Source organism: Sphaerodactylus townsendi, linkage group LG06 (assembly GCF_021028975.2).
Source record: "Sphaerodactylus townsendi isolate TG3544 linkage group LG06, MPM_Stown_v2.3, whole genome shotgun sequence".
Taxonomy (NCBI): Eukaryota; Metazoa; Chordata; class Lepidosauria; order Squamata; family Sphaerodactylidae; genus Sphaerodactylus; species Sphaerodactylus townsendi.
The window spans coordinates 31,372,596-31,396,587 of record NC_059430.1 but is presented as its reverse complement, the minus strand read 5'-3'; the positions used below and the strand labels follow the sequence as shown (position 1 = coordinate 31,396,587).

The following is a 23,992-nucleotide window of genomic DNA, read 5'->3' as shown; positions in this document are numbered from 1 at the left end:
GAAAAATAAAGGCCCGGCCAAAACGTTTCGCTTTGGGCGCGATTAAAATTCAACCTCAACTCATGGCCTTCTTTCCTTCCTCTAACTCCCCTTTCTCCATCCCAGTCCGTAAGGCGAAGATCCCCTGCTGGCGAGCCTTGGCCGGCAGCTCCAAGAAGAGCAACCCGGGGCGGGGCTCCAAGGACGGCCCAGCCAAGTGCTCACTTTTAGTTTCGATTCTGCCCTGTTGCAAAGCGAGAAAGGAGTTAAGACGAGCCCCTCTGGGCCGGAAGGGGCGCAACAGAGAGTGGGCTTTTGGGGCAGGGGAGGGTCGAGCGGCAGAGTCCCGGCCGGGCGATGGAGAGCCCGCTGAGCAGCCAAGCGCTGCGGGAGGTTTGCGCCTCGGGAGGATGCTTGGCCGAAGGCGAGCTCGCCCGGCGGCTGAAGGTCCGGGACGGCTCCACTCGCCTGGCCCGGGCGCTGGCCGACCCCAAGAGATTTGTGCTGGTGACTCGGGAGGAGGAGGCGGCGGCGGCCGGGGGCGCCGAGCAGCGGGTGGCGGTGGGCGCCACGGAGGCGCGCCTGTGCCAGGAGCACGGCGGGGGCCAGTGCGCTGGGCGGTGCCGCCAGCTCCACCTCTGCCGCTACTTCATCTATGGCGGGTGCCGGCATCAGAGCACCGGGTGAGTCGGACGCCGCGCGGGGCGGCGGCGGGTCCGTGGGAAAATGGAGACTTTGGGGTCGTGCCGTCCACTGTGGACGGCACGACCCCAGAGTCTCCATTTTCCCACGGTCCACCGCTCGACACTTCCTCACGATTTAGTAGGCGGACCTGGTAGCGCTGCGCGTCCGTGCACAACTAACATAAGAGGGCGTAAAAATAATAATAAACACCGCAGGAGGTGGATCAATCCTGCTGGCCCGTTCCGAACGAAGGAGCGGCTCTGCAACAGTTTCGGATTTCAAAGCGGAAGTGTCCCTTGTTCGCCCCTCCCTCCATTGTCTTCACTGTAGGGGGAGCAGCTGTCCTCTGAAACGCGGATACTTGGTGGAGGCTGTGATTGTGGTGCTCTGGGTCTTTGACTGCCCGTGTGTGTGTGTTTAACAAAGTTAGCGTTATTGTATTTCAGTGGCATATCGGTGCAATTATGTTGATCTTTTCAAAAGATATAAAAACTCACCTACCTCCCACCCACCCAAAAAAGTTCTCTGTTGTCCACATAGACTTTTCAAAATAAATCTGTTCAGATGAAACGATAAGCAGACTCTTACACACACACTCCTTACTGAGTGAGCTTGCTTTGTCAGCTGTATGGAATGTGCAGTGGGTCTTGCTGACCTCAGACCAATTGTAGTGAGTGAGGAAGTCCAAGACCTTCCTCAGAAAGTCTGTGGGAGAGACACTGTTGACATTGCTCAAAGAAATATGACCTGTTGTTGACAGGCTGTTTATCTTTTTGTATCCTCTCCTTTAGGGTGTTGTGCTTTTCTTCTCTTTATACCTATTACTTTATGCAGCAAATGTAGTGGGGTCCAACCCATAAAAGGTTAAGCCACAATAAGCTTGCTAACATTTGAAGTATCTCAAGACTAAACTGCTTCTTTTCACTAAATTTTCATTAAATCAGCCAAACACCAGGAATTAAAAACATCTAAGAATGTCACGAGAATTGCCTGCTTTGATTCCTTACCTTGTAATCTTGGTTACGAATGTGTAAGGGAAGAGGGTGCATAAAAGATTTTGGGTTGGGGAGGGGGTTGGTGTTTGGTAGTTGTTATTTTGCTTTTGTTTTATTTTTGCTTGGGTTCTTCCACATCTTCTGAAATGGGAGAAGAAGGAGGAGGAGGAGTTTGGATTTATATCCCCCCTTTCTCTCCTGTAGGAGACTCAAAGGGGCTTACAATCTCCTTTCCCTTCCCTCCTCACAACAAACACCCTGTGAGGTGGGTGGGGCTGAGAGCTCCAAAGAGCTGTGACTAGCCCAAGGTCACCCAGCTGGTATGTGTGGGAATGTACAGGCTAATCTGAATTCTCCAGATAAGCCTCCACAACTCAAGCGGCAGAGCGGAGAATCAAACCCGGTTCCTCCAAATTAGATACACGAGCTCTTAACCTCCTACGCCACTGCTGCTCCCAGTGTGGAGCTATCAGTGTGGAGAAATTCCTTCCTCTCAAGATAGATACAAATTATCTCTCCAAGGACAATTAAGCTCTGAGCAGCTGGACTCTGTTTAGAAATACTTCCTACTAGGGAGAACAGGAGTTGTTTCCAAAATAACTATTTTCTACAGCTTTTTGCTATGTTTTTCTTTTAAATAGAAATCATCACATTTTAGACTTGATATGGATATACATAAATGTGCTCCCGAAGTTATACAATTTATTCTACTAAAAGCAAAATGGGTCTCTCATGATGCTTTGAAGGGAGCCCCTGAATTTTTTCTCGTAGTATAAAAGAAAAAGACTGCAATCCATCTGGTCATAGACAACTTCTTTCTTGACTTAGATGAGATGGATTTTTAGCTGTTAAAAATAATGTGGGACAATAAAGATTGGTCTCAGCTTATCTTGGAGTAAGCCCCAGTGAAACAGTGAGACGGGCAGCCCAATCCAGGGAGAGGGCAAATCAGTTCTTTGAGCTGGTGTGGGGTTGCACTGGTGCATTTGTGCACCCTGCTGGTGTTGGTAGCATTTATGCTGGTGGGGAGGGAAAACTGGGAAGCGGCCGGATGCCACAGAGCTCCACCTTCATCACCCCCCTCTCTGGATACAGCCCGTCAGTCTGGATTGCGCTGTAAGTTAGGAGTATGCACACATAAGAATCACAGTGTATGGCTCAGGTCTGCTGTAAATGATAAATGATTTTAAAGGAATTCTTGTGTGAGAGTGCAAATGTATGCAATTGTTGTGACACTTTTAATGTTTTTACCATACAGGAAACCGTGCAAATTCATCCACGACATTCATTCATCGCATAACCTGGGTGTCCTAAAAGAACATGGGTTAGAAAGTTTGAGTAGTGAACACTTATGTCTGCTGCTGCTTCAAAATGATTCATCGCTCCTGCCTGAGGTAAGGTTTATTGGACGTGGCTGATGCTTCCTCTAAAACCAAATATCAAGGAAGAACAAAACTGGCTGGAACAAGAAGTGGTCCCTGAAGAATAGCCAAAGGATGTCAAGATAGCACAACGTAGTAGTTAGTGATGGTTTAGGAGCTGTGAAACCTAAGTACAAATCCTCACTATGTTGCTCAAACTTGCCCTGTAACTCTTTCAGTTTAACATACTTTTTGAGGGTAAAATAGAGAGATAACCATGTAAGCTGTTTTGGGTCTCCATTGGGGATAAAAGGGGGTAATAAATATATAATGTTTAGTGATATATAAAAAAATAAGTCAGATTCTAATCCTTGTGCTTGTAGATCTGTGTTTGAAAGGGGGGGGGGGGGGGAAAATGTAAAAAAAAATAAAACTGAAAATCAACCCCAGCTCTATATTTTTAGTCTTCATGACATCTTGAAGCCCATAAGCAGGACTCATTGAGGTCTGATGTGACCATGTTGTATGAGGAGCACTTTCCTACCTATCTGATTTGCTACCTGTCTTGTTTGCAGCATAGCTGCTGTGACTCTTTGTACATGAACCATAAGTTTGGTGAAGATTGGATTAGGGGTCCAGATGTATGGTCTTGCTTTTTTTCTCCACTTGGGGGCCCATACAAATGGACCCCTTGACCCAGTATTCACCAAACATGGGGAGGAGGTTGTGTGACCTGCAGCTGTGCTGCAAATTTCGTGCCTCTGTCTTGAAAAACAGCCCCCTCTAGAGCCCCTCAAAGATTCCTCATTGACGTGACATTGAGCTAGGTCAGAATTGAGAATCCCGGAGAGAAAATTTACCCAGCATAAGGAAATTATTGGGAAATCCTTTTTGGGGGGGGGGGGTGTGAGGTAAAGATAGAGGCACCAAAACTTTAGTGTGGCTGCTGGTGACTCTCCTTACAAGAACCCCAAGCTTGGAGAAGGGGGTCCAGTTTTATCGGGTCCCAATTTTTTCTCCATTAGAAACAATGGAGAGTGGATGGGGGCATCACAAAATTGAATCCTTTTGTCCAATCTTTATCAATCTAGGGCAGGGGTAGGGAACCTTTAACACTCAAAGAGCCATTTGGACCCGTTTTTCCATGGGAAAAGAAAACACTTGGAGCCGCAAATAATTTTTGACATTTAAAATAAAGATAACACTATATATATAGGGTTTTTTTAATCTTTTACTCCACTCATTCTGAGAAGCGCATGGATGTGCCCGCCCTGCTGCCTGCAGGGTGGGCAAGGATGAAGCCAGCGGCTCGGCTCATGGAGCCACAGTGCAAGGGCGGAAGAGCCGCATGCGGCTCTTGAGCCGCAGGTTCCCTACCCCTGATCTAGGGGGTTCTTCTAAGAAGAGGTACCTGAAGCTATGCTAAAAATTTGGTGGTTCTACTTTAACACTTCATTTTAATGCTTATGTTTTGTTTCAGTTCTGTTCAAATTTCTATTAGATGTCAGATTTCTGCAATCCAAACTCTATTACATTGTTTGTTGGATGTCATATCCTGTTGACTGTACTGACTTACACTGTTTAATCTGCTTTGGGTCTCAATGGGAAGAGCAGGCTATATTCAAAAACCACGCAATATGTTTTTTAATTGGTTTTTTACTATTGTTGTACTGTTGTCTATGCCAATAAAGGCTTGCTGCTAAATGAAAAAAAAAACCACGCAAGGGTTTTTAACCTGTCCACAGGCACCTGTTGATCATTTGAAACCTGAAAGGTGGGAAAGATCTGTATTTTGTAAAACTTCCCTGTTTGACTTCCTGAAGGCAGTTCCGGCAGCCAACTGGGAGGCAGTGTAGAAGCCTGTGTTGTTATATAAACAAGCTAGCTGTAGCCCTATTGCTTATGATACACCAGGCATTTTATGAATCTAGCTTTCCTTTTACTGATTAGTAGAATACAGTGCATATGCTGAAGGATCACCACCCTGCTGAATTTTACCAGTTAACACAGAAGTCAGTACATTGTGTATGTTGAATTAACAATAAATAAACAAAACTAAGGAGTTTAATCCTTTGGAGACATTGTGACTAGTTTAACTGAATGCTAATCTTGTAAATTTATCCTTTTCTGTAAACTGGATGTGCTAACTTGCCAACTAACTGGCTGGTAATTTATGTGTATCTTGTAGCCCATGGCTACTGAATAGCACTTGGTTCAGGTTGCAGAAAAGGAGACCAGTGGTAATTCAGTTTCTTGCAGAGAAGCTGAATGAATTCTTTGCATCTGTCTTCACCCAAGAGGAGGTGAGGAACATTCCTGCACCTGAACCAAGCTTCTTAGGAGGCGAATCCGAGGAACTAGCGAAGATAGTGGTAGACAAGGAAGAAGTTCTGGCAGCCATTGATAAACTAAATGCTACCAAATCCCCTGGCCCAGATTGCATTCACCCAAGAGTTCTTAAAGAGCTCAAGCATGACATTGCTGATCTTCTCACTTTAATATGCAACTTATCCCTAAAATCTGCCTCCATCCCTGAAGTCTGGAAGATGGCCAATGTCACACCAATCTTTAAGAAAGGGTCTAGGGGGGACCCAGGAAATTACAGGCCAGTCAGTTTGACATCTGTTCCTGGTAAATTAGTAGAATCTATCATTAAAGATAACATTATTAAACATGTAGAAAAGCAAGACCTGCTGAGGAAGAGTCAGCATGGCTTTTGCAGAGGCACGTCCTGTCTTACAAACTTACTAGAGTTCTTTGAGGGTGCAAACAGGCATGTGGATAAGGGGGAACCAGTGGACATTGTCTACTTGGATTTCCAAAAGGCTTTTGACAAAGTTCCTCACCAGAGACTGTTGAGAAAACTCAGCAATGAAGGAATAAGAGGGGAAGTCCTCCTATGGATTAAAAACTGGTTGAGAAACAGGAAACAAAGAGTGGGTGTAAATGGGAAGTTCTCACAATGGAGAGATGTCGGGTGTGGTGTCCCCCAAGGATCTGTTTTGGGACCAGTGCTCTCTAACCTATTCATAAATGACCTGGAAGTAGGGGTGGATAGCGTGGTGGCCAAGTTTGCAGATGATACCAAATTATGTAGGGTGGTGAGAACTGTAGTAATGCACTGCTGACCCAGCAGCACCGTGGTAGAACGTTTGGGGATTCAACGCCAACTTATCGCCTTTGCTGAGTCGCACTGCACTCTGGCAATTCTCATCCCCCCTATGAGTCACGAGGGCCATGAACTGTCTGGTCTAATCACCGGCTTAGGGACAATGGTCTTGCCCCCAGGTTAGGATTATGCTTAGACGCTTACGCTTCCTCAGACGTAGGCCAGGTGAGATCATGCATCACATGATGATCTCCCCGCCTCCCGGGCCCCGCTCTCCCGAACTCCCCGGTCCTCTCCCTCCTACCACTCTCATAGAATAACAATAAAAGGTGCTGTGAACCAGCACGCCGTGGAGACTCGCTTTGTAAACACGGATCTCCGGCTCCCGCTACTGGCGACCCCCACCAGATGTTATCTCCGCGCCTGCCTCGCTCTTCACGCCTGACCACGTGGTCGATCACTCTTTCATGCTGGTGCCTAAAACCGGAATCCTCGGGGAACCTCCACCCTGCTCATCACCGTCGCTTACAGGAAGGGCTTCGATATCAAGTCCGCTTGATCGGCGCATCCAGGGACCACCGCTTCGATATCGCTTCTGTCCTTCTGATCGGCGCGATCCAGAGACACGCCGCCTGTGGACACTCTCTCGCCTGATCGAACACCGGTGAGGCGGGAGCTCGTAAAGCAGGGCTTATGCGGCGACAAGCACGCTGACGAACTTCGAAAGCTGCTAGCGAAACGCAGCGAGGTCCCCCCGTGAAAGAGAAGGGCATATGCTGCTAAATTGGTTGAGGAAGATTGAGAAGCTTCAGTGTCCATGGTACCCAGAGGGGGGACATTGGAATCTTAAGGACTGGGAAAACATCGGCGCAGACTCTTCGCGACAGAGCTCCTCGCTACCGACGCCGCTGCTACTGACGGTGGAGATGAATGTTTTCAATGTCGCCATCAGCCTGCACGAACCTATGGCTCCTTTGCTGTGAGCATGCCTCCTTCGATCTTTCACCTTCAATTTCAACCCTCGAATTTTCTCTATCACGCTTCGTAAATTGATTGTCCTCCTTTTCTGCCCCCCCCCTGCTCCTTCACCCATTTCCAAATCCTCCTCATACTCACTCTCCCCTCTGTTCCGCCTTCATTTTCGAAACTCGGTTACTGCACCTCCGTCTACGCTATACTTAATGGCGCTGGTTTCAAAACTTCGCGAAGAACGTATTAGCCCACGATCTGCAGAAGAAGCTTAAACCCTGACGGAAGACGATGCCGGAGACTCTTGCATTTTCAGCTCCCTGTCCACTTCACAGATACCGAGGGGAGGGTGGAGCGCCATTACGGCTGGGTTGTCTGTGCACCGCCTCTTTAAGCTATAACATCCTTCACTGAGCTTCATAGAGTTTACGCGAGACGAGGGATTATCACTAGCCCCTACGAGAGGCATGCTAGAGGCAACGCGAGCGAAATCACCTAATGGTTCCGGACGATTGAAAACCACCTTCGTGATGCTCCTGAGCCCGCACAATTTTAGATCTGGGAAAGCTAGTTCGCCAGCAATGCATCAGCAGGGAGCGCCGGGCGGCGCTCTACACAGCCACCAGCTTTACGGCGGCCTCGACGCCTTCAGTAACCCCAACAATCAGATTGTCCTGCCGTGGCCACCCCCCACGGGTCGCCTTCTCTGAATAAGCTCTCTTACAAGGCTTTTTTGAAAGAAGTCCCCAATACTGGGATAAAAGCCAACCCAAAGTTTTTTTTTCTAGCACCCGCAGAAGCACTCAAGAAGCCCTATGCTGAGGTTTGTGAACAGGCTCCAGGAGGCCCTCAAGAGGCAGGTTGACAACGAGGGAGGCCCAGGGCTAACTCCTTAAAGCGCTTTGCTGCTGAGAACGCCTCGCTGAGTGCCGCAATGCGATCTACAGGCCTAGGAAGGAACTCCCCGGAAGCTGGCCGACATGCTCAAGCTTGCCAGGATAATCGGGTCTTTCAGCCCATCAAGCCAGCCCTTTCTAACGCCCGCCCTCTCGCTGTCACTGTGAAGACAGCCCCGACGCAGTGTCTCAATTATGTAAGCTAGGGACATTTCCGGAGGAATTGTAGGCTGCCCGGGCGGGGGCCTACAACTCCTGACGGAGGAGGGTCTCCCAGAGGGCTAAGCACCCCAGGAAGATCTAAGACCGGCGTCTCTAATGCCGCTGGGAGGCTCACTCGGCATCTCCTCAGCCCTGAACCAAGATCGCGACTCAAACCCTTCCCCGAGCTCCCCATGAGATCTTCGCTGCCCCAGCTCAGTATAAGTGATCCCATCCCCATCGAGACCATTGGGCTGGTCTTGCCAAATTGCCCCCCCCACGCCTATACCTCCTTATTTCTGCTAACCCCTTCTACTTCCAAAGTCAGCCATGCCTCCACCAGTGCCCCCAGAATGGCACGCATTTCAAAAATCTCTGCAGAGTCCACAGTCACTCTCGAATTGCAACAAAAAGAAATGCTGACGGAAGAGGACTGCTGCTTTGAACTCCTCTCCCTCAGGAATGCCCCATAGCCAATCTACAGGACAATGAGGGCATGGAAAGGGGAAGATGCTGCAGAGACAATGGCCTTAAGCCAAAAAAGTCCCCTGCGGAAGAAGAAGCCCCCTGGGTCTCTCTCCAGCTGGTAAGGTTCAAAAACCAGATCTCATAGCCTTCTGAGCCTGTGCAAAGCCCTAAGCTTCAGCAAGCCCTTCCCATGTGGCAGTAAATCGCCAGCACCTTTGTGAGAAAGCTAAAAATCTCTCAAATCAGAGTTGCCAATCCCTCCTGGATTGCTACTTTATATGTTGCTCTGTATGCCTATGTATGTTCTGTATGTCTTTGCCCCTTTCAAGAGAGAGACCCCTTTGAAAGTTTTCCCAAGTAGGGGAGATTTTTCCATTGGCTTCTAAGCTATGCTCTTGTAAGCCTAATTAAAGTTTTTCTCCTTCTGATTATGTGTTAGCCAATGTCCTTGAAAAGGCTTCAGCGCATTACAGCATCCTACTTCTTAAACGGACACACAGCTCGCGGTATGTTGTTCCTCTCAGGATACCGATGGGACTCTGCTTGCCGCCCATCTTAGTTTAAACTCTTCAAAACTTTCTTCAAACCTCTCCTTGAGAACCTTTTCCTTCGGCCCATCTGAGCTCTACACTGCCACATTGGCGCATGCAAGTTTCCATATGAAGCAAAAATCATTTTCATGCTCCCACATTCGCTGCTGAGGGTTCCCTAGCTAGTCAAAGTGCCAAGGGGGGTCTTCTCAGCCACACACTATCTTACACAGCCTCCGGCCAGAAGGTAGGAAGTAGCTCAAACCGCCAGTCCTCACGTGGAGGGAAGGTAGAGCTGACTTCCAACCCCTTCCCCTGCTCTCCCTTTCTGCACACTCCTCCCTCTTTCTAATGGGCTGACGACCCCACCTCTAGATCTAGGATCTGATAAAGGGTTTTGCAAACCCTCTCAATTTGCTCCCTGTGATCAAACCTCAAGCCCAGGAACTGTTTTGCATCTTCTCTATATCTTCCTATAGATGCTATATTACTTATATGACTATAATTGTGGAATTGTTCGGGTTGTTTTGCAAAACCCACACTCTTAGACGGTGATTGGGATTGTTTCTTACAAACAAACATCCCACCTGGATATGACCTCTCCCTTCTCCTAAGCCTTCGGGCAATTCCCCGCCTTGTATCTCTTAACGCCTTTGAATGTTGCAAGTGATCGTTGTCGGAATGGGCCAATCCGGCGTTTCTTAACCCAAAGCTTGGCCAAAACAAACGAAGAAAGGGGAGTAGTTCCCTCATCGCACTCCAATCAAGGTCTCATCCAGCAGACCATATCCAAAGTACTCTTCTCTATTCTCTATCTATCAAAAAAAATTGCCCGCTCTACTCAGGGCTCGGCTTCCATCGCCATCTATAAGGATTAACTCAGCCAGCACGAAACCCCTGGGAAAAGCTGCTTGTCTTTTCTCTTCCATACAGGAGTCCAGCCTTCGGCCATGCCAGGCCAGCCCCATCCCGAGATGGAGCTGGGCCTCCCTGAGGATCCGACCTCGCTTCCCTGTCGAGGGTCTCATTGCCCCCAGCCTGGGCCGGAGATGGGAGGGATCTCTGGAGCCAGCACACCCATTCTTCCACAAGGATCACAGCCCTCGGCTGGGGCTCACTCTGGGGGGGGAACGCAGCCTGGGCCAGCTGTGGGCTCAGAGGTTGATGCCAACCGCGGTTGCTGCTCCTCATCTACAATCGCTATTCTCCTCCCTCTCTGCCCCTGGCTGAAGCTTGGAGTTGCAGCCAGGGACATTCCTGATAGATTAACCCTTGGACTCTCCGCCTGTTCTCAGTCAGCTTGGAATATTGTTGGAACACTTCTCTCGGCACAACCCGTTTCTCGAGAATCACTGAACCTTGCAATGCTAAAGACTATCAGTAGCTCTCCCTCACGCTCTTGAGAAAACCCATGGACTCTCTAACGTACCATCGCTTCAGTAGCTTTGGTAGTCAAAACAGCAAGAGCCATGCATTGGATAATTATGCAACCATCGGGTTGCCTTCCTTCCTTTGCATCTAGCCTCCATGTACCTGTTTAGCTAAGTGTTTATTGTTTTCATTTATATGAGGGATGTCGCCTATCTACAAACATGCATGTCTTGTATATATTGCTGCCTAATTTACGAATGTCTGGATGCCTTTGCTCCCATTGGTGGTCAGCCCTCTCCTGGAGCTGGCTAGCCGTGGAGGATGGTTGAGTGCTATTGTACAGCTCTGCATTGGTTTAATTCTGTGTGCCAAGCTATCGGATCTTGTTTCGCTCAACGCGGTCTAATCTTGCCTGTAACGCGGGTGTAAGAAGTCCTCAATTTCCCTTTACCCCTCAGCAAACTGCAAGTTTCAGAATAATGTTACACAAGCAGCTTGGTCAGCTTGACCAGACGGGCGGAGAGGAGACAAGCGCCCCTTTTAAATCGCCCCTTTAGCATTTCGGGTCCCCTTTTCTAAAATGTAAAAAGGAGGAGATGGGGTAATGCACTGCTGACCCAGCAGCACCGCGGGTAGAACGCTAGACGCTTAACGGACTCTACGGGCCTTGTTGGTCGCGACCGCGCACCTTCTACTCCTCATCCCCCCCTATGAGTCACGGGTCATGAATCAATCTGGCTTCCGTCACCACCGGGCGCAGGGGACAATGGTCTTGCCCCACGGGTGAGGATTAGGCTCAGACGCTTTACGCCTCTCTCCTCGGGCGACGTGAGCCAGGTGAGATCATGCATCACATGATGACTTCTCCGCCTCCCGGGCCCCGGCCTCCCGAACTCCTCCGGGTCTCTCCCTCCTACACGCCTCGATAGAATAACAATAAAAGGTGCCAGGAACCAGCACGCTGGAGACTCGCTTAGGAACATCGGACCTCCGGGCTCCCGCTGCTGGCGATCTCCACCAGATGTTATCTCCGCGTCTCGTCTCGTTCTTACGCTGACCACGTGGGTCGACTACAGAGAACCACAAAGGATTGCGAAGAGCTCCAAGCGGACCTTGATAAATTAGGTGAGTGGGCTAAGAAATGGCGAATGCAGTTCAATGTAGCAAAATGCAAAGTGATGCACATAGGGGCAAAAAATCCAAACTTCACATACACGCTACAGGGGTCAGTGCTATCAATCACAGACCAGGGAAGGGATTTGGGCATCTTACTTGATAGTTCCATGGGAATGTCAACTCAATGCATGGCAGCTGTAAAAAAAGGCAAACTATGCTGGGGATATTTAGAAAAGGAATTGATAATAAAACTGCAAAGATTGTCATGCCCTTATATAAAGCAGTGGTGTGACAGCACTTGGAGTACTATGTCCAGTTCTGGTCGCCGCATCTCAAAAAGGATATTGAGGAGATAGAAAAAGTGCAGAGAAGGGCAACAAGGATGATTGAGGGACTGGAGCACCTTCCCTATGAGGAGAGGCTGCAGCGTTTGGGACTCTTTAGTTTGGAGAGGAGACGGCTGAGGGGGGATATGATTGAAGTCTACAGAATTATGCATGGGGTAGAAAATGTGGACAGAGAGAATTTCTCACAATACTAGAACCAGGGGGCATACATTGAAAATGCTGGGGGGAAGAATTAGAACTAATAAAAGGAAACACTTCTTCACGCAACGTGTGATTGGTGTTTGGAATATGCTGCCACAGGAGGTGGTTATGGCCACTAACCTGGATAGCTTTAAAAAGGGCTTGGACAGATTTATGGGGGAGAAGTCGATCTATAGCTACCAATCTTGATCCTTCTTGATCTGAGGTTGCAAATGCCTTAGCAGACCATGTACTCAGGAGCAGCAGCAGCAGAAGGCCATTGCTTTCACATCCTGCACGTGAGCTCCCAAAGGCACCTGGTGGGCCACTGCTAGTAGCAGAGTGCTGGACTAGATGGACTCTGGTCTGATCCAGCAGGCTATTTCTTATGTTCTTATGTTCTTTGCGTGATTCACCTCTTAAAAGTTTACTGTCTAGACCAGAGGTCTTCAAACTATGGCCCTCCAGATGTTCATAGACTACAATTCCCATGAGCCCTACCACTTTGCCATGCTGGCAGAGGCTGATGGGAATTGTAGTCCGTGAACATCTGGAGGGCCATGGTTTCAAGACCCCTGGTCTAGACACTGAGGATTCAGGCTACTGTCAGAACTCATGTAATTTAGAAACATCTGAATATTTGCTTATCCATTTTTGCATCTTTCCTTGGATTAATAGTGTCTATTATTGTATCCATGTTCTCTTTCTGTTCTTAGATATGCACATACTATAACAAAGGGGATGGACCCTTTGGATCTTGTACCTTTAAGAAGATCTGTATCAAACTTCACATATGCCAGTACTACCTCCAGGGAACATGCAGGTTTGGGAGCAACTGCAGACGCTCACATAACATTTTTGACCCTGAATGTTATGACAAGCTGGAGAAGTGGGGATTGAGCCGAATCCTGATTGGTAAACTTCCCTTGATCTACAGGAATATATATGACCTCAAACATAGTACAACATCAGCGTTAAAAGGTAGAGTATTTATTTTATTCATTAAAACATTTACATAATGGGCCTAAGGCTTTCATGTTTGTGTGCACATACAATCGTTAAAATCACAAAGACAGAGAGTAGTATTACCAACCAATAAAAAGTAGCACCCAACCAAATCTGCAATCAGACAGCACTTAAGTTGGACACTAAAGGCAGTCCCAAGCATGCCAATATAATGCAGTTTTGTGTACTTCCCTCAACATAAATAGGAAAGGGATAGCACTAACCTTCTTGGTAGGCCCTCAAAGAGTGTTTGAGCAACAGCTGAAAAAAATTGGAACAAGCTGCCACTGATTGAACCCCTCTGGGGAGATACAGAAAGATGGAACTGGCAGGAAGAAAAATGCCAAAGACTCGGCAGGAGTTACTCTGCTAGGAAGCACAACTGCAACTACAGTTTCCTGTCTCAAAAACAGAGGAGGTGTTTTTGGTAAACTTGTTCTGAGCACAGGCCCTTGTTGAGGCAGATTCTTCTACCTTATTGAGTCAGTCTTGCACGTTCTTTGTGAGTGTCAGAAATACTGTGCAGCTAAGAAAGTGTGCAAATGTGCCTATCTAGCCCTTTCTTCAATGGCTAGGATTTGAACCCTGAGTCCAGTTAGCTGAAACTGTGCTGTTCGTTTGAGCTCTAGCTCAGCACAGAGGCTCTTCAGTACCAGCTTATATAAGTGGGATTCTGTGTCAGCAAAGCTGTGTGCCTCTGAAAAGCAAGTGGTCTTGGCTATGTTTGTGCCCTCCTCTAAAATGATAGTTGCCAGCCAGTTTACAAAAGGTAAGGTTTGTATTGTGACTGTGGCCTGGTAGGATTCATGGGCTTGGAGGGAGGTGTTTGATTATGCAACAAGATCTAAATTTTAGAACTGGGAAAAATAGCTATATTTCTGTTTCTGATTCTATACACAGAACTTTTGAGCCATTTAGCTTAATTGTATTGTACCTTGTCATGGTGTTCCGATTCTTTAAGGCGACAGGTCAGGCAAAACAAAACACAGAAGTGATTCTTCATGCCCCCTGGGTATCATGCTACTACCAGTTCCTCTGACTAACCATGTCTTTAGTCTTACCAGGTATTAATCAAGAATTCAGCCATGCAAAGTGGGACATTTACAAGTGGTTGTTCCAAAGACATAATTAATTTGTACAGCTAAAGTACTGGATTTTGATTGAAGCCTCAAAACCCAAATAACACCGCTGGATATAATTTATAAAGTTTATCAAAAGTAATGTGCACAAAAGATTACAGATGTAAGAGCAGTTCAAAGCAATGGGAAAAATAATAAAATCAAAATCGCTAACCTAAAATGCTTATACAAGTTTTGGCTCTCTAATCCAGATGTTACCTGACCAGACTAAGAAAGAAGTGGATTCTGCACAGCACAAATATAACATCTTTTGGATGTTATAAATAGAGTTTGGGGGGAGAACTTCACACAGCTCTCCTCCCTAAAATGAGTTCAGCCTGTTACATTCTTCTAAACCTGGGTTTTTCAAAGTTTGCTAAACTATCAATCTTTTCCCCCCAACCCAGGTTGAAGACCATTCCTACCTGCTGAGCAAATGCCAGCAGGCGGAAACACTTTATTTCTCCCTCCCAAACCTTTAACTTTCATATCTACTGCTCGCACCTGCCATTTTGTGTGTTGTAGGAGAGTCTCCATGGAGATTCCCCATGGAGGTTTCCTCTGCTTGCAGCTCATTCATGTGCTATTTCACTGTAAATAGCAACTCAGTGCATGGCAGCTGTGAAAAAGGAATTGATAATTGCAAAGATTGCAAAGATTGTCATGCCCTTATATAAAGCCGTGGTGCGACCGCACTTGGAGTACTGTGTTCAGTTCTGGTCGCCACATCTCAAAAAAGGATATCGAAGAGATAGGAAAAGTGCAGAGAAGGGCAACGAGGATGATTGAGGGATTGGAGCACCTTCCTTATGAAGAGAGGCTGCAGCAGTTGGAACTCTTTAGCTTTGAAGACTGTCTGATGGCTGTGTTTGGATCAGGCTCCCATCCAGTTAAATTGGTTGGAAAATGTCACGAGTTTCTTTGTCTTCCCTTGCAGCATATGGCTGGGTTTGGTTCAGCACAAGACTCACAGCACATGTTTTCTTTTTTCTCAGCAAGAAGGAGCAGTGGTCAAACACCAGTGACTACTGACATCAATGAAGAATCAAATATGATTTGCCTGTACCACATTAGGAAAAGTTGTAGCTTCCAAGGTAAATTATGATGCTGAAGATCTGGGTGTTCCCTGTCTCTCCCCCACCCCCAATTTTTTTTCTCTGCCTTCTAAAGCCAGCTCTCATCTTTGCTTTGCATACTTTAAAGATGGTACCCCAAGTAAGGCGAGAATTAAGTCATAGGATTTATGTAGCTTTGATAAACTTTTGTCGCATTTAAATATCTGCTGAAATAATCCTTTCACTTATCACTGTTATTAAAACAACCCTTTTGCTGGGAAAAGAAAGCCAGTAAGCATTTGGGATATGGCGCTTTGCTTTTTAATTCTGCTACCTAAACCCTGTCACAGTGGCCTGTAGATGTATGTCATCTTCCAGTGCGCGTTTCTTTGAACCTGTGGGAGTTTCAGTTGTACTCATAACCAATTTTAGGAATGCAGAAAAACCCATTTAAAGTGGATGTTGCTTGAATCTTATCCACAAATTAAGTGGGAGTAATCCCTCTTTCCTAAGGGGGACCCCTGAAGGTTCGTGGGGCATTTGATCAATATGTTTCTGCTGCGTCCATATTCCCATGCACATAAAGTCTTTAATTAATCCATTGTTTTGATCAAGAGTTTTTCCTTTGATGAGAACAGAGAAACTATGCAGTTCCCCTCCCTCTGACATCCTGAGGCCAGACATTGTAGGGCATCTCTTAATATTTTGAAGTCCCGAGGTTTTGTGTCCCATGGCTTTGGTTTCAGTTAGACCAAAGAATCTTTTTGTGGGTCATCCACAACCGATATTAATGAAGGCCATTTGCACCAGGTGAAAAGTGTGGACATCTTGAACATTTGGCTGTGAACCTGCTTGACAGGTCTAATGTGTCATTTTAAAGCCATTTTTAAAAGGCCATAGGTTTAACACTTTTTAAAAAATTTTGCCTAGATAAGTGTATCCGAGTTCACTTCCACTTGCCGTACAGATGGGAAATCTCGAATGGTACAGAATGGAATGAGCTGCCTCTTATGGAGGACATTGAAAAGCGATACTGTGATCCCTTCAATGAAAGGTACAGATTTATTGGTCAAATGCTAGTCTGGTTCTAAAAATACTGATCCAAGTCCCTGTCTTACAGAAACAATGTCAGATCCTTCGCTGGTATTTCCTGCTTGAAATTGACTTTGGTGGCATTTTTATTGTGATTTTAGATTGCATTGTATTTTTGTTTTCCTTGTAAATTGCTTTGAGCCAGTGTAGTGTGGTGGTTTAGAGCGGTGAACTCTAATTTGGAGAACTGGGTTTGATTCCCTGTTCCTACACATGAAGCCTGCTGGGTGTCCTTGGGCCAGTCACAGTTCTTTCAGATTCTCTCAACCCTACCTACTTTACAAGGTGTCTGTTGTGGGGAGGGAAGGGAAGGAGTTTGTAAGCCGCTTTGAAAAGAAAATAGAAATCCAGACTCTTTTTCTTCGTTTATTTATGGGGTATAAAGAGTCTAAAGACCTGTTAAGTTATGTCTTGTAAACTGAGCTTTGAAGAAGTAGGATCTTAAATTATGAAGAAGTAGGATTTGAAATTAAAAATTCTTATATTGCAGTGCTGTACCCAAAATAGTTCTGAGCTGAAATGGGGAGTGGGGATAACCACGTGAAGCTGCCTTATACTGAATCAGACTATTGGTCCATTAAGGTTAGTTTTCTGTACTAAGATTGGCAGTGGCCCTCCAGAGCCTCAGGCAGAGGTCTTCCACATCACCTACTTCTTGACCGAATGGGAGATACCAGGGGTTGAACTTGTGATTTTCTGCATGCCAAGTTCTACCATTAAGCCACGCCCATTCCCCAGAATGCTGTTTTTCTCTTAAGCCTTTTCTTCATAGCATTTTACTTATAACTCCCCCTGCCAGCACCAAATTGCTCCCAGCTCTGTCTTACAGGATTAAATTGTTCACAGAGCTGAAGTGGACCTGCTTCCCACCACACATTTATAGATCGTGGTCTCAGGTTCTTGGCATTTGGCAGCAGCACTTCCCCTCAGCACCGAGCGGTGGTTTGTCAGCCTTCCTGGGAACAGAAGATTTGTCAGATATGAAACTAGTCCAGAGTTAGGATGTCTGCAGTCTGAGTTATTTGCCCTCAGAAGCCGACCTGACTGGCTGTGTTACCTTCTGTGCATGAAGAAGAAAGTGAGTGGAGGGGGGGATGTTATAAAATCAACAACTGTTAAGCACAGTTTAGTGGTGTGAAAGGTAAGCTTTTGGAGGATGGGTGTCTTTTATGCCAAAATATCAGTGTAGCAGTAGTAATAGTAGAAGGAGAGTTTGGGTTTGGATTTATACCTCCCCCGCCCCTTCTCTCCTGTAAGCGGCTCAAAAAGGCTTACAAACTCCTTTCCCTTCCTTTCCCCATAACAGACCCCTTGTGAAGTAGGTGGGGCTCAGAGCGTTCTGAATAGAACTATGACTAGCCCAACGTCATTCAGCAGGAATGTAGGAGTGGGGAAACATTCTGGTTCACCAGATAAGACTCTGCTGCTCACATGGAGAAGTGGAGAATCAATCCTGGTTCTCCAGATTAGAGTCCACCCACTCTTAACCACTACATCATGCTGGCTCTCCCAAATATTTGGCCCAGCAGAATCCTGAAATATTGTTTGTAGTGAAGACGACTGTTGATTACAAGCAGACCGGCAGATTTTCATGTTGGTTTGCTTAGACTAGCAGTTTGTAACATTTTTGCACTAAGACACGCTTTTCTGGGTTTGGGGAAACTTTCAATTGAAAGAAGACACATGTCCCTCTTTTTTTAAACTTAAATGTACAGGTTTGACTTGGGTGATGTTGGAAAAGTAGTCATTAATTTCTGCAGTATGACATGTGGCCGGACCCCAGTTAGACGCCTCTCAACAGCATCCTCTGTGACCAAGCCGCCTCACTATATCCTTACTACTGAATGGCTGTGGTATTGGAAAGATGAATATGGGGTGTGGCATGAATATGGGGAACAGGTATGTAATACAGTGTAGCTGTAGACTGAAATAAACCTTATGATGCATTCTGTATGTTGTGAAGGTCTAATGGTATATTAGGCTGTTCCAGGAGTTTGCCCTGCTTTAAAGGTTGCTCCACCATTGAAGGTAGGTGTGAACACTGTGTTTCAGTGGGATGGGTAGTAACTGTCTGCATGAATTCTTCTGTTTCTTCTCACAGGTGCTTGTCTCTCTGTGTCTGGCCACTGAAGGCCAAGTGCTCGCTGTTCTCACAACTGTTGCAACTGCTAGCTCAGGGAGGTGGAGGGAGTGTGAAATATACTGTGAAAAGTGTGATTTGGGAATCAGAACTTTCCTTGCTGTGGTTCCTGATTCATCTTATGCCCTCAATAAAGAGATCTTTTGGGTGCCGTGAAAGCCTTCGACAATACAAAGAGATCTTTGTTTCAAACAAGTCTACTTATTGATGGTCAAGTGAGTCTTGACTGTAGGGCAGATAGTTAACAAGGACAGGGCCTTTTCTGTGGTTGTGCCTTATTTTTAAAGCATTTTTCTCATGATGGTTTGGCATGGACAATGGCTTTTAGGGACTAGTTAAACATATGGTTAACCTAACGCTTTAATGCTGTGTAAATTATCGTGCTGTCTTCTCAGTGGCTGTGTTTTGTCTTGAGCCCGTTCCGCACAAGCCAAAAACAAAAATGTTTTTTGCCAGAACTTTCTTAATGTTAGATTCCCCATTCAGACAATAAATCCCTTGATTGGTTCAAGGTTTTTATTGAAGACTGTACTAAGATTGGCAGTACTAAGATTGGCTGTACTAAGATTGGCAGTCAGGAACATAAGACAGTTCTGGTGAAAAATGCGCCAAACCCATGATAATATGAGTGTAAGATCCCTACCCCCACACAAGAAGCAGACAATTCACATTGTCCAGCCTGGAGTCCCTTCCCAGCCACAGCTAGAAGTGATAACACAGCACCTGCAAAAGTGAAAGTAATTCTCCCCCAACTGGCGTCATCATGACAGGTACAAAGAGCGGTGGAGTTTTCTGCAACGAGAAGCACTTTCCTAATTGAAAAAGAACTGAAAATATGGGAGATTATATTCTCGGGTTAGGTCCATTTCTGATGTTATTAATGGCTCTAAAAATCTCCTCACTTTGCTACATGTACGCAATCCCCATAACTACATCTTGAATTTTGTTGGAAATATTCCGTAATGAGAAGGCCAGCCTTGAGCCAAGATAGACCCCATGGGAATTTCTGTAAGCAAAGTTTGGCATGAGTGCTTCTTGTAAGCTAGTTTGAAAACATCTTTTTGTTTGGTTTTGTGCTGGCAGGATATTGACCTGGATGCTGCCTCCGTATGCAGCCTTGACCTTGAGAAAGCTTATCAATCCGAAACGTCTCCAACTCTCAGTTTCACAGCTGGGACTCAGAAATATGTGCTTGATTTCAAAGGTATGTTTGTAATGGTCCTGAATCCATTTAAGTGTGCTAAAACAGTGCTGATTTAAAACATTTTCTATAAAGTTGCTTTTAGTGGTCTCACGGCCTCTGTGTTGTCCTCTGACATTGGCCAAAGTTTTCTGATATCTTTCTTCTATCTGCTGCTCAAGTTCATTGTTACAAGCCTGAGACCCTTCCTATGTGAAGCATGATCTGGGTCACTGGACTAAGTTAACAAAATAAGAGGCGCTTTCTTAGGACTATTTATAAGCTTCTTTCTTTTCTGGCTGGTTAGGTGGTGTGACTAGGGCTCATTCCGCACATGCAGAATAATGCACTTTCAAACTGCTTTCAGTGCTCTTTGAAGCTGTGCAGAATAGCAAAATCCACTTGCAAACAGTTGTGAAAATGGTTTGAAAATGCATTATTTTGCATGTGCGGAAGGGGCCTTATTCTGGGCACCAAACACATTTCCACTGGATGTTTCCTGTAACATAGCTTTCTGCCTACCCAACCTCAATGTGGTTTTCACTAGGGAATCAGAATTCTTTGAGGAGATATGTTTTGAGCATGTATGCCCAAACTTCGTGCTATCCAATTGTAACACTTTCACCAGAACAGAGCTGTTATTGGCTGATACGGGGTGTGCATTCACTGACTTTTGTGTGACTGTACTGTATTTCTGTGCCGCTCTTCTCACAGTTGGCTTGACTAGTTGTAATTTAGTCTGTATAAAATAGTCTTCAGTTGGAGATTGTTCAGCTAGGTCAGAGTCAGAGAAGGTTATGATTCACATTGGGCCCTCTTTCTCCGTATCCATCATGCATCTGAGTTGGGATCAGCTCTGCTTTCGGTCTGGTTCTAAGTTCACCATCATGAGCAATATCAACCAGGTTTGTAATTTCTGAGATGTGTGTGACTCCAGCAGGCCCAAGAGGAAGATGGGACGGCCTCTCTGGAAGCAGTTTCTCTCCTTGGCATATAAATAGCATTAAAGTTTACTTCAGAACCAGATTTATCAATTCCTCTGAATCGTGTTTATTAACCTGGCACTTGCAACTGGTGTTGTTTGCAGAACAGATTATTGGTTATAACGGTTTGCAGGATATGTAAGGGCTGTTCTGTTTTGTTTTAAGCCATGAAACAGAAAAACGTGCACTACCAGACAGAACGAGATGTTCGTAGGCGACCTAAGTTTGTGCCTTTGAAAGAAATAGAGAAGAAGAAAATCAGGTTGGTGATTGGCACGTGTGTGCTTATTTAGAACAGAGTCCTGCTTGGGGCATCGTATGATTAAGCATCACAGTATAAAAATAAGCCATTAGACACCAGCAGCATGGAAAGATCCATAAAACAGAAACAGATAATTAAAAGACTGATATGAAAACTCTAATTTAAAAAACTGGGTGAACGTTTATTTTTTAGTCTGACACCTAGAAGCATGTAATGTAGACTCCAGGTGAGCCTCAATGGGTGGGCATTACAAAGGTGAGATGCCACCACAGAAAATCCCATTTTTAGTTACCACCTGCGTCACCTCATAAGGCAATGACCCAGGGAGCAGGGCTTGAGAGGCAGATATTAACTATTTATGTCATGTATATTACAGTTAAAGTGAACAGTTTATAACTTGGAATGGTATTTGACTGTACTAGGGTAGCCAGAAAGCCTGTGGACATAGTAAAAAATATTGATCTCAATAACAAAGCACACTGAGATTTAAACTTTAAATACCGTATATAGTCGTGTATAAGCTGAGTTTTTCAGCCCTGTTTAAAGGCTGAGAAAAGCCCCCTCGGCTTATACGCGAGTCACGATTTTCTATACATCACAAGGAGGCTGGGGGCGGGCCGGAACAACCTCTCTGCTGCTGGGAAGCTGCTTGTTGAGGGTGAAGGGGAAACCCTGAGGCACCCTGGCTGGCTGGGCTTCCTCAAACCCCGCAGAGGGAGCTCCTTATTTGGGCAGTGACTCCTCCTGAGGTCACTGCCCAAATAAGGAGCTCCCTCTGCCTCCTGGCTTCCCACCCTCAGCTTATACTCGAGTCAATAAGTTTTCCCAGGTTTGGGCAGTAAAATTAGGTGCCTCGGCTTATTCACGAGTTTATACGGTATAAGGAAAGACCACAGAAGTGTGTAGGTTTTTTTCAAACCCTTGTCATTGTCCTATATATACTCCTAATGTGGTTGCTTGTTCTGTACCTGCTAACACCATTTCAGCACTTCAGTGCCTCTCCGCTAGTGAACTCGATATCACTCTTGGACTGTTGCAAGAAATCTAGCCATCAGATTTCCTTGCTTTCCCCCCACCAGTTTTCTTGAGAGCTATAGTTCATCTGGGGAGTTGTCCTAAGCAGGTATACTTGGAAGTAAGTCCCACCTTAATCAGTAAGGCTTAATCTCCGGAAGGGTTTTTTTTTAGAGATTGCAGCCCTAGTCTAGTTTTGACTTGTGAAAACTCAAGTCTTCTTGAAATGCCACCTCCTTTTTTTGAAGTGGGAGTGCCAGGCATACACTGTTAAGCTAGTATTTATATAGTTACAGTGATTAGTATAGGGATGTATAAATGTTTATTTAGTTGCAAAGATAAACATGCCAGAAAATATAAAATGTACAAATATATAAATTCAGAGCCATGGAAGGGACTTAAACACAAAATGAAATTATTTGTAAAGTAACAGTAATCACAAATCAACAGCTCAGCAGGTGTCCAAAGCTTGGCAGGACAGGTGAGTTATTCCTGCTCTGAATTTCATGAGGGAAGAAAAATTGCATGGCCAGTTTAGGAAAGCCAGACCGTAGAGATGGTGCTATAAGCAAGAATACTTATGTCGAGGCCTACAAAAGAGATGGAACCTGCACAATGACTGCCCTTAAGCTGTGGGCGGTGGGGAATGAAGGGTGGAAAGTGTTGTATATAAAAGCACGCTCCCCCTCAGGGTTCAGGAAGGCAGGCCAACTTCAGGGTGATTGCAGAGGAGTTACCTTGTTAGTCGAACACAGGAAAATAAAACAAGTCCAGTGGCATCTTAAAGATGAACAATTGTTTGAACTAGATTAGAGTTTCCTGAGGCAGAGCTGTAAGGGAAAGTGTTGCCTTGTATTTATCCAGAAAGTGACAGAAGGGGCGGGGAAAGGGCTGTCATAGCTGTAATGCCCTCAAATGAAAGAAAATATGACCTACGCTGTGAACTACACTTCATAAAAACATACGAGGCCCATAGAGTTTTGGCAATTTTTAGGTAAGGTGGAGACAGTGATGGACATTGTTGTGGAATTGAACAGGGCGCTGTGGAACTGAACAGTGTTGGGGTTTTTAAAACTGAATAAATCCATTTGAAATTAGCTCACAAATCTGGAGCTACACTACACTGAGCCTGTTTTATGGTATGCTTGACATTTGAACATTTTATGGTATGCTTGACATTTGAACATTTGAACACATTTTGTTATCTCAGACATTTGTTTGATATGCAGTTGTTAATTCTTTTAATAAAACTATAGATTAGTGGCAGTGTTAATTATTTGTTCTGTTTTTGTGTAAAGTGGGCCTGAGCTATTGAAGGAAGGATCTTCAAATATTCCATCTCATTGGGACCGGTCAGCCTTACCAGAACTTGGATATAAGGTGAGATGTTGTTAGCTGCCCATAAGTATCACAGTCCCAAGTATCACTTGTTCTCCTCTGGGTTTGTGTATGTATCAGATTTTTGCACTAGTGTTGTGGAGATGTTTTACAAATGTTGTTTGGCTACTGCCAAAGTGAAAAGACAAAATGTTTCCCTGGGTGCAGTTGAAAGACTTGTGACACAGCTACCTTGCTCTGGGTTGCTTTCATACCTTCGCGTGGAGACAGGTTTTTTTCAGTTTTTTTAAATTTCCTGTGACACATGCATAGCTGGGAAGGCATACAAAAATGAACCCCTGCAGTCATGCTGATTATCCCACAATCCGATTGGCTACACCTGTGTAGCTGTGCATGTTCAAACATTTTTTTAAAAAAGCACCTCCCTGCAATGGCCCAGCAATAATGAATGTGTTGGTGTAGATTTATATGGCGGTCCTACTTGCTATCATGGGGAAAGCATGCTTGGGGTATTTTGTACGGAGGCAAGCGCTCAGAGAATCTCCCCTCAACGTGCTGGCCAACATGCACTGAATAGCAGGTGGGCAGATACTCCCTGA

The 23,992-nt window shown here is 45.5% G+C and overlaps 1 protein-coding gene across 1 annotated transcript in view; it reads left to right on the top strand.

The window, feature by feature from the left end:
- The first annotated feature begins 239 nt into the window (after positions 1 to 239).
- LOC125435783 (protein mono-ADP-ribosyltransferase PARP12-like) overlaps positions 240 to 23,992 on the top strand; it is a 30,122-nt gene continuing 6,369 nt past the window's right edge. The window contains exons 1-9 of the mRNA XM_048502163.1: positions 240 to 662; positions 2,917 to 3,052; positions 12,923 to 13,187; positions 15,325 to 15,423; positions 16,315 to 16,438; positions 18,192 to 18,375; positions 19,700 to 19,820; positions 20,945 to 21,041; positions 23,354 to 23,435. Of these exons, the coding sequence (XP_048358120.1) occupies positions 337 to 662; positions 2,917 to 3,052; positions 12,923 to 13,187; positions 15,325 to 15,423; positions 16,315 to 16,438; positions 18,192 to 18,375; positions 19,700 to 19,820; positions 20,945 to 21,041; positions 23,354 to 23,435 (1,434 nt within the window). The 5' untranslated portion in view covers positions 240 to 336. The remainder of the gene's footprint in view (positions 663 to 2,916; positions 3,053 to 12,922; positions 13,188 to 15,324; positions 15,424 to 16,314; positions 16,439 to 18,191; positions 18,376 to 19,699; positions 19,821 to 20,944; positions 21,042 to 23,353; positions 23,436 to 23,992) is intronic.